The sequence below is a fragment of the Ixodes scapularis genome, unplaced genomic scaffold, assembly GCF_016920785.2.
Source record: "Ixodes scapularis isolate PalLabHiFi unplaced genomic scaffold, ASM1692078v2 PGA_scaffold6__148_contigs__length_123643588, whole genome shotgun sequence".
Classification (NCBI taxonomy): domain Eukaryota; kingdom Metazoa; phylum Arthropoda; class Arachnida; order Ixodida; family Ixodidae; genus Ixodes; species Ixodes scapularis.
In genome coordinates, this window is record NW_024609881.1 from 49,564,464 (window position 1) to 49,575,350 (window position 10,887).

Genomic DNA, 10,887 nt, shown 5'->3' on the forward strand with positions numbered 1-10,887 from the left:
GGTGAATCATACCACTTGCACAGTTCCCTTTTCTTCATCAACAAACACAACAGAGGTGTCGTTTCGGTCTTGATAAAAATTATTTTCTAGGTCCTTGCCATTCATCTGCAAGGAATGTTTTAAGCGACAGAATAAACTATGTAATCACTTCACAAACACTTGCTTGCCTGAAAACTATTCCCTACTTCATTTTGAATGTATCATATGTTTATCAAACGGTTTTCTAGTTTGTATGCCCGCATTGGAAATAGCAAATTAAACTTAAGACCATATATGATTATTATCTCATAATCATCTATTTTTTATGCATATGAATAGCGAAATTATGTGGATGATGATGCACAGAAAACACCATTCTAATTTTGATGACCGCTTAATGATTTAGTTGTACTATATTACATGTGGGTCTTGAAGCTAGCAGATATGGTGTAGGATAGGCTCTAAATTGTTAAATATTTGGCAGAGAGGTCCTAAACCTTTGAACGTCTGAGTTGGAGTTGTCGATACCGGTTCTACTGAAGGCATTATAAAATGTCGTACCCGGTTAAGGGGCTGGTTAAGTTTTTTTTTCAACTGAAAAAGAGGGACTAACCACTAAAAGTACTCGCGGCACATAGATTTAATAGCTGCAATAGTGTGAAAAGTAAATCGGACTGTGTGCAAGTACGTCTGCCAAGGAAACAAGATCGCGCTCAAGCCTTCTCGATCTCAGTGTAGGAAAACCACGCCGCCGTGAAAGCTTCGCACAATCATAATACACAGTGCGGCAAACTTAGCAGTACCAAACAATACAACAAACGTGTATGTAGATTTTCATCGTTGCTCGGATTGTACGAGTACAGCTCCTAATGGCAGAATTACACTCAAGTTTTGTACGGATAAAAGAAAAACATAAATTGAATATACAAGTTCGCGACGTCACATATAGGTGCTGACAAATCAGCATTTTAAACAACACGCGAAAGCGAGTTGTAATTACAATTACCTTACTTTGAAATAGTAAAAAACTGGCAATAGTTACTGAACGTAATTAATATCTCTAAACTTTAAGTACGTTATCACAAGTCAGGTTATACATCACGTCCGCTTTAAAAGTATCATAGCGACATTTTGCAGTTCTAAAAAAAAATTAAAGTTGCCTACGACACATATTTAGCATTTAACTCGTTCCAGCGAAGGATTCATCGGAGGATATTACTGCAATGAAGAAATTGCGTCTAAAATTAGCTTACTTTGTGCCAGGCTATACTGTATATAATATCAAGCAAACGTTTTCACGGCACCTAAAATCAGGTGCATTTCGTGTCATTGTTAGCGAAGATCACAACGAACGATTTTATATGAATTTGTAGAAGCTTTCTTCAGTTACGTTCAATGCATTCCTCATGCCTGGAAGGTGAAATTTTGGCGGCACGGCATCGCATGTAAATAAGAATCTTCTTCTGAGGCTGTACAGGTTTATTTTTAAAGCGGTGAAACCTTTATTAATACGGTATGTGCATCGGAGTTATTCAGGTCTAATACTCATAAGTCGAATAAGTAGTTGATTTGTTCAATAAATTTTTTGTTGAACATAACCAATATGGAGTTCAATCGAAAATATGCAGATGAATTAACTGCACTTGATCGACTGAAACAAATTCTACGAAGCCGCGGAAAGACAACATCTATGATAGAGCCAGGATTCGAACTCCGGGCCTCCCAATATTAGAGAGTTGTTGAGCGTTGTGAAAAATCACTACATTAGTAGATTTTAGAAACGCCTGAAGCAAGTTGCATGTGTGTAAGCGCGCTAACGTTACCACCTGCGACAGAGGCTCAAGGATTGTGTAACGAAAATGCAAATGGCAAGACCCAGAGGTCAAGTTGAAAAGTTGGAAACACTTTGGCGATCCAGAGGCCAAATTAATGAACTTCTCATAGCTTACGAAAACAGCGAATACGTTCGTGAGGACAGCGGATTTTTCGTACGGAAAAACAAGAACATCCTGTGTCCCGCGAGCTACCGATCATTGCGAGAACGAGCTGTTAATATAACAGCCAATCGGAGAGCTCTGCATGATCAAAGGACGTAGATTTTGCATCACGTGCCTTTCCGTGCGGTGTAATGTCAACATAACGAAATCGATTTAAATGGTCCTGAACACCCAGCGCTGCCGAGGACGGAATAACCGTCGCGATCGATTGCTACGAACTCGATCGCTACGAAGTCAACGCAACTGCCCCCGTTGCTAAAAGGAGACGACCCGCAATGCTCTGCAAAGCGGCGCACATGAAAAGAAATAGCCGCGGCGTCCTTCCTGGCATCGGGGATGCAGGAGGAAGACGACGTTCAGGAAGACACGATTGAACAACAGGAGTGTCAGCGAGAGCCACGTAAATACCCGCTCACGTCGCAAGCGGAACAGCGCTGTCACCGCGATGTTGGACTGCGTCTTGGCAACCGCTTCTGGAGTGATCTTTTGCAACCTATTACATGAGCGCTGGACCACAAGACAATCGCAACTCGGTGCTGACGTGACGCTCGGCAGAGGCAGGTCGGACTGAGATTGCGGAGCTGGCGAAAAATGTTCTAACTCGACATGTGTTGGTGTACCGTCATGTCGGAATAAAAACGACATACTAAATAAAGTGCACGTACCCATGTCGCGAATCTATCCATATGGCGTTTATTTGAACTCTATAACACGAAAAAAAAAGGAAATAGAATCGAAGAGAGTGGACCCCTTTTCGACGACATCGTTCGCCACCGCTGATTCCGAAAGGAAGGGGACGACCAGAGGCAGAGTCTGACGCTCTTACGTAAACATAGATGTCAGGGCTCAAAATATTCATACGGGAAGTGGACACAAAGGTCGCGCCGGCAAATTACATTCGGCAAGCCAGCCAATTGTGAATAGACGGTAGTGGCCAGGGACCGTCAGAGCGATGTTGCGTCAGAGCACATTGCCAGGCCTAGCATTCCTAGTCAGCTCTTGGCGATCGCTTGGTCGGTCCTTAGGGAGTTTTCGTAGATCGGTTTTGCCTTCCCGCAGCGCTTTCTGCAACCCGCTACGATACCCAGAACTCTACAGTTAAGGCCATGGGCGCGCAGGCGCAATAGCGGCTTCTTCGTATCGGAGGGCTTAGCGCAGGGGGAAACGAGGTCAAAGAAAACTCCCTATAGACGCTGTAACTCTTTCCGGATTTCAGTACCAGCTCCAGCGTTCGTCTGCGCGACGTTCAGTCTCGGGTACTTATTTGTCTTCTCTTCGTGCTTCAACTTAGGACGCGCGCGGAGAGCACGTAGAAACATAAATGCCCGTTGATCGATCGTCGCGACAAGGAAAGTGGGCGATGTTGCCGGCCATGTGGATTTGATAGTAAAACGTGCGTAAGACACGTCTGGACCTCTCGTAGGATTCCATCCTATCCTACCCAAAACTTACAATAATTTCGCTTCGTGAATACGGATTTGTTTTTAGGTTTTGTCGTACGCACCCGCTGTGTCGTATAACATCGTTTCGAGAATCTGGCCTCAGATAAAGCGAGCACGTCCACCAACCTTTTTTACAAATGACTGATTTATGGACATTCGTTGAAGCTCAGGAAGCTTCTAACTGAAACCCTACGGGTATTTACAATATTCGAAAACGCATTAAACACCTAAAGCTACGTATACGACTTATCATGATTTCCCCATGTTTAGGGTTTCGCGTTTTCGGTTTCTAATATTTCAAAATTTGGCGTTCTTTTTTCGGTGTTTAATTTAAAATTTAATCTTCGGTTTTTTTCGTGTATATTTATGCCCCAAAAAGTTTATCGGCTTCTTTCGGTGAATTAAAATCAACACTAACGGACACCGGATCAGACGACCGTTGTAGCTCTGATATTTGTGATCACTCAAAGAATAACTGCAGAGATACATTGAAAAAGAAATCGGCACTTTATTTGGCAAATGTGTGCAACTGTAAAAGAAACAACAAAAAAAAGACGGAAGTACAAACAAGTCAGATATGAACCTTATGCCCAAAACACATGGAACTTTAACTTCTGTACATCGGGATTACGTGACCTTATTATAGTACACACACATGTACTTTCCCAGGTTTTCTTCGTTGATCCGCACTTTTTCTTTTTCGTTAATATGACCCTGAGCTTCGAGAATGCCATCTCAACGCTAACACTGGACACTGGAGGGCTGAGGAGATGAAGCGCTGCCTGAGCGAAAATCGGCCAATCAACCAGTCGTGACCGCCAAAAGAGACACGGTGTGACGTTTTGAAGCACAACACAACATGCAGAGCTTGCATCCAGTCTTCCTTAAAACGAGTTTGAAAACAGGCTCGTACATGGCGAAGTCATGGGGCATTTCGGATTTCACGTTCCGATCGATGATGCGCACATTAAACAATAACGCCATGATGGCATCCGTGTACCCCATACACGTTTCGGTTGGCACTGTCGGTCCACTTTTTCGCCACGGCTCTGCGGTACGACTGGAAGGTCAAAGTGACCGTTTCCGGTTAAAACTGAATTTTAGAAAATAAATTCGACGTACTTTTATCGGTTTTTATTGTTTTAAGTCGAAAATGGCGAACCTACGAATTGACCTTTTTCGGTTAAAACCGAATTTCTGAAAATGAATTCGGCGTACGTTTATCGGTTTTTATCGGTTTAAACCAACAACTCCGAACCCTACCCATGTTATGCATAACTCACCGCATACCTCATCAGGAAAGACAGCACTAGTGCAGCTTGCACGGCGTTTACTTAGAAATTTCTGCAAAGCCTAGAAAAACCACCCTATATAAACCAGCAAGACTGGAATGTACTCACGAGTCTGTCGTGGCGATTTACACCGTCGTCTTCTGAGAAAACAAAATTATCCGAAAATACTCGGCTCTTTTCGAGGCTCAGCACGAGTCCGGGTCGAATGTAGAGCGTCTTTTCGCTACTCAGATCTCTGGATTCAATGATTCTCGGGTACACAATGTTCTCCGAAGGAAGCCCTGCAGCTGTATAAGTTCATTGGTAGGTTAGGGTACATCCGCACAGCCGTTGGATGTAATTCTAGAACTATTGGTTTCATAATACCCCTTTTCCAAAAAGTACACACGGACGCCTGTCTGCCATTGCTTGATCACGCGCTCTGAGCTTGTATTGGACATGAGCGCTTACGCCAGCGTTCGGCGAGCACTCGGATCCTACCAGGCGCTTCTTGCCCAAGCAATGGCGACCGCCAATGTTGCTCGACGGTCTTCAGAAAAAGGTCTATTGCTCTGGATTATGCAGACCACAAACAAAAACAAAAACAACAAAAAAAAAAAAAATAGATATGTTCACATGTTTATTCAGGTCCGGCAGTTCTTTGAGCTACCCATACTAAAGCATGTTTTCGGAATACCCAGGCATCACTCTTCCCGGCATGTTATTTACTATATCTAAATTCAAAACTGCTGAGAAAACGTCATAAGAATTAGGACGAAACCAACATTAACAGTTTCCCTGGCTCCCCAGTGGGGTGACGTCACACATTGTATAAACTTCAAGTCGATCAGGCAGCTTAATATTTAAAGTAGTTTGCGCGTTTTTTTTTTTTTTCGTTTTTTTTGCATGCGTGAATTCGCCCAGCATCCATTTCACACAATTAAAATTCTTGTAATCCGTCGGAAACACACTGTACTAACCGCATTAAACATTTCACGTCAGGTTTTCTGTGTCCAACAGAGCATCTCAGTTTCTATTGACATAATCTAGTAGTTCATCGAGAACCGATCTATTTGGTTAATAGCGTTTACTTTCTAAACCCACAGGCATTGTCACACTTACCTGCCAGGACAGCAGACAGCATTAGTGCTACAACAAAACCAACCTCTTCTCGCATTCTGCCTGATCGCAGCCTTCCTGTGCACGTTGATTTGGGCAACCTCCCGGATTATTATAGTCGTCCCTTGTCATCCTTGTAATCAATTCAGTCTTCCAGGGTTTAGAAAAATGACAACGGCATGACATTTCGGAAGAGTTCAGAGAAAAATGTGCATTCCCTCCTTGAACTATATTTGTCCATTGTCACACGATGCCTCATGCCACTCTTGAAGGGTTAATTTACTGGAGCCAATTAATCATACAGCGTACGTCATGTACTTGACTTAAACCAGTCCCGACAACATGTTTGGTCACCTAGGCTTAAAAGACGTTCTAATGGATAGGTTCACGTGATACCAAAGCTAAAGGTTGGCTCCAAAAGTCAACGGGAGAGTCAAGAAAACACGTCCAACATGGTCGCATTAAAAATAAAGCTTTAAAAAGTAAAGTGACTTTTGCAGTTAAAAGTTCGTACCGAAAGATCAAAATAACTTAAGAAAATTTTCAACTGGACAGAGGCGAAGAAAAAGAACTGTCGTAGAAACATAACCTTTAAACGTGAGGTATGATAATCCAGCAACAGGCGGAAGGCATTTCGTACAAGAAAGTCACGGTGGCCAACGAAGTCAGAACGCCCACTCGTGAGCGTGGCTTTGGACAACCCTCTCTCAAGCCGGGAGCTATACCTTAAGCGCAGTTGTGCTAAATATTTTCCCGACTACTTGACCTTCCCGTTTTTACCGCTGCTTAACTTGCCTTTCCCTGTCCGCTTCTTCTGTAGTTGTATCTACGTGGCGGGAGTTTCTGATTAAGGACCGTGTCCGAAGACAAGACGTCGTCAGCAGCAGATATATCTATCGTCTTTTGGTGACAATACTAAAGTGGTATAGGTGTTTGAACAGGACACCCTGAGACTGGGTAAAGTTTCAATGTGAGACAGCAGAGAAGGAGTGGCACTACAATCATCATCAGCAGGAGAACTACAGAATCTCCAGGACGCAATTGACATTCACCCAAGCACCAAAAACCGTCCGTGTTAAAAAAACCGACAAAACGTCAACCACAATTCCATGTCTCGTGCGTCGACCTAGGCATCCTATCTCCGGAATTCTTCACAACACTTCAAAGACAAAACCCAGAGATCAAAATTGAACCTCCGGACTTCCATCACCGCTCTTTATTCAAAGAAACATCAGGAAACAAAACTCGCGATTTTTTTAATTAGCGCCAAGGTCTGCAAGCAACTAAACAAAAAATAAAAAATAAATAAATAACTGCGCCCAGACTGGACATCCTACTCCTTGATAGAGAATTTCTATGACTCGAGGAGCGACAAATGTACCACCTACGGACATCACAGATGATCTTCTGCTCCATTTGTGCTGGCAACCTCCCTGCTCAAGAGTGCAGAATAACAAACTACAAGGAGGGTGAATTCCGCGCATGTATTATGCGAAGGGTCAATGCCAAACACTCTTATGGAGGAAGCTAATGCGGTACACACGACTTCCATGCTTCACAACTCCGGTCTAGAACAGACTACTCATAATAAGTAAGAGCGAAAGTAATAATAACAAACCACATTACACTTGAAAGAACAAAAATAAGGAAAAACAGCCCCAGTAATATTTATAAACCAAAACACATCATTCAAAGAACGCAAAAACAAGAACAAAAACAACAAAAATAAATTGGTGGATGGTGAATAACTTAGAGACATTACAATTTAGCTTAGGGAGATAAAGGGCTGCGACTAATTATCTTGTTAATATATACACTAAAACTAACGCTGTATTTATTTTCCTAAAAAAACCATAAATGTTTTTGACAACCACATTACAAGTATTCCAAACTCGGAACCGTGTTTTCACTTCCCCAAAAACCCCAAATGCGCCATTATAGTTACAGATCAATAATTTTCAATCTTTTTGAAAGAGTTGAAAAAGATATTATAGTCTTACAATGCACATAATAAAACAAAACAGTAACAATATTAAATGTCTACATATATCCTACAACCTCAGTTAATAGATTTCAAAGAAGTTTTGAGTCAATCATAACTGTACATAAAAACGACATAATCATAGCCGGAGATTTTAATGCAAGACACGCCAATTGGGAGATAAAAAAGATGATGATCATGGGAATCAATTAAATATTTTTGTATTAAAACATGATCTTTTCAAATTAAACGATCAATATTCCATTCCTAAATCCTGTACTGTAAATGAAAAAGTTTGATATACCTTTCAATGATCCTTTCAATCCTCCAAACATTTTTCAATGACTTCAAAATTCGCAGCGTCCAGTCCATCTGGGATATGTTCGTGGTCAAGATCAACGACTTAACTAATAAGTACATTCCCACCCGCACTATCACATCTAACAGTAATGCTCCCTGGTATAACCCCCATATTAGACATCTATCAAACAGTAAAAAGTGCTAAAGTTGTGACACCGCAAATATATATTGCGATTTTACGTTCAATAAACTCAGTTGTAAGTCAGCGCTATGTCCGTGTCACTTCTTTGTCTGGTCCTCGTCTTTCTGCGCTGTTTTTAATTCCGATATAAAAAGTGATTGTACAGATCGGCCAATTCATTCTCAGACGATGCCCATTGGGCCGCTTAGAAACGAGCTTCCGATGAACTCGTGGCGACAATTAAAACAGCCAGGGGAAAATACCAGAAAACTACCTTACCATCCACGCTTGCAACCGATATTAAAAACATTCGGCACGTGATGAACCCTGCTGATGATGTCAATATCTCACTAGTTGACAGTTCAGCGAATCTCATATTCAATGAAATTTTTACGCGTAATGTTTCTGTAACTTTCAACGCCCCACAATCGACTACCAATTCCTACGACAACACTACTATGTTCCCGATATCATATAGCATTTAGGTATCAAAAGCATAAATAGATCACTTAAACTTGCCTCCGCTCCTGGTTGTGACCTCATGAGTCACAATTTTTAAAATATACGAACTTTTATTGTTCAGTTATCTGATCAAAATATATTCAACAATTAATCGATAATGGTTGTTTTCCAGCTGAGTACGTGGTCGAAAAGGTGAGTCCACTTCATAAATTAGGTAACAAGCATTCTCCACTTATTTACCGACCACAATCACTCACCATCATCCCATGTAAAATTTTCGAACAAATACTGTCTTCGAACCTCGCAACCTCCTTGAATCTAATTCGTTTTTTACGTCGTCAGAACATGGCTTTCAAAAAACCTACTCGTGTGAAGCACAGTTGGTATCAGTCCTTCATAAGCTAAATGTCATGACCATTCTTCATTAGCCGATTGCATCTTTTAGGCTTCTCAAAGGCCTTTGATAATTTTACCGGGATTCAAAAATCCTTATCTGCCTCGAATGTTTTCTGGTTAACCGATAGCAGTTCATTGGAGCTAATAATCGTCTCTCTCAGCCAAGTGGTGTCCACTGCGGTGCGCCACAAGGCTTTGTGCTCGGACCTCTTCTTTTTCTTATATATATTAATAATCTACCCTCTTGTGTCTCTTCGCATATTAATTTGTTTGCCGATGACTGTGTTGTATTTAGGGGAATAACTTGCGAAAATGACATTAACACGCTCCAGTCCGATCTTGACGCAATTTCTGCATGGTGCAAAACGTGGTTCATGAAACTGAACATTAACGAATGTAAATTTATGCGCGTGTCCAGGAAAATAGTTGATCTACCTGTTTACCATTTTCATAACTCGCCCCTGGACGCTGTGACTAGTTATAAATATCTTGGTATTCACATCACATCAAATCTCACTGTGGCAGTTCATATAACATATATAATTAATAACGCTAAACGCATGCTGGGATACCTTCGACGTAAGTTTGCAAAAGTTCCCTCATCTTTAAAAATTCTACTCCACAAAGCAATAACTCGTCTAAAACTCGAATATGCAATTTGAGTCTGGGATCCCTGTCATTAAAATCTAATTCACTCACTCGAAAGTGTTCAGAATAACTCTGTCCGTTTTATTTTGTCCAGCTATAACAGAACGGCGAGCATAACTACAATTAAATCCAGCCTCAACTTACCGACTTTGGCACTTCGTCGTAAAAATTTTCGTTTTGCCTCTTTCAGAAGATGTTTTATTACCCCTACTCCGCACCAAACTTATTTTACCTACTCAGTTCGTTTCATCTCGATTAGATCACGTCTATAAGGTCGGTGTCCTATCGTGGAGGACTAATGCTTTTTTCGGTCATTTCTCCCACGCACACAACAAGGGTGGAATCGCCTTCCCGTACCAACAGCTTCGATCGAAGACCTCCAACTGTTCAAGAACGCCTCAGCAAATATTGTATGAACAGACGTTGTTTTTTGTACTTCTAGTAACTGCTTTCTTTACTTCCTCATCACTTCTTTTTGTAACCACTCCCCTCTTCAATGCCGAAAGCCCTGAGGGTACATGTGATAAATAAATAAATGAATAAGCCCTTCTTCAGGCTAATAACGTTACACATTGGAAAGTATAAGTAACTGATAGTTTAGGGGATCATAATTTTATTGCCTTTGGATTCTTCAATCAAAGACAAACCGTACAAAAAGATTAACCTTAAAAAGCTACTCAAAAATAATTACTTATAAAACAAGATGTTTGATTCAAGACCTGGCTACCTAAACGCTATTCGCCAGAATGAGTATATCACATCTTGAGTACACTATACAAAGGGTTCGGAGTTTTCGGTTTAAACCGATAAACGTACGCCGAATCCATTTTCAGAAATTCGGTTTTAACCGAAAAAGGTCAGTTTCTAGGTTTGCCATTTTCGACTTAAAACAATAAAAACCGATAAAAGTACACCGAATTCATTTTCTAAAATTCAGTTTTAACCGGAAAGGGTCACTTTGACCTTCCAGTCGTACCGCAGAGCCGTGGCGAAAAAGTGGAACGACGGTGCCGACCAAAACGTGTCCGAATGTATGGGATACACGGATGCTATCATGGCGTTATTGTTTAATGTGCACATCATCGATCGGAACGTGAAATCCGAAATGTCC

At 41.4% G+C, this 10,887-nt stretch overlaps 1 protein-coding gene across 1 annotated transcript in view; it reads right to left on the reverse strand.

The window, feature by feature from the left end:
• Positions 1 to 5,866, reverse strand: part of LOC8023799 (venom metalloproteinase antarease-like TtrivMP_A) — a 51,794-nt gene extending 45,928 nt beyond the window's left edge. The window contains exons 1-3 of the mRNA XM_040206403.3: positions 5,812 to 5,866; positions 4,819 to 4,997; positions 13 to 105 (exon numbers count right to left, since the gene is read on the reverse strand). Of these exons, the coding sequence (XP_040062337.2) occupies positions 13 to 105; positions 4,819 to 4,997; positions 5,812 to 5,866 (327 nt within the window). The remainder of the gene's footprint in view (positions 1 to 12; positions 106 to 4,818; positions 4,998 to 5,811) is intronic.
• Positions 5,867 to 10,887: the final 5,021 nt, after the last annotated feature.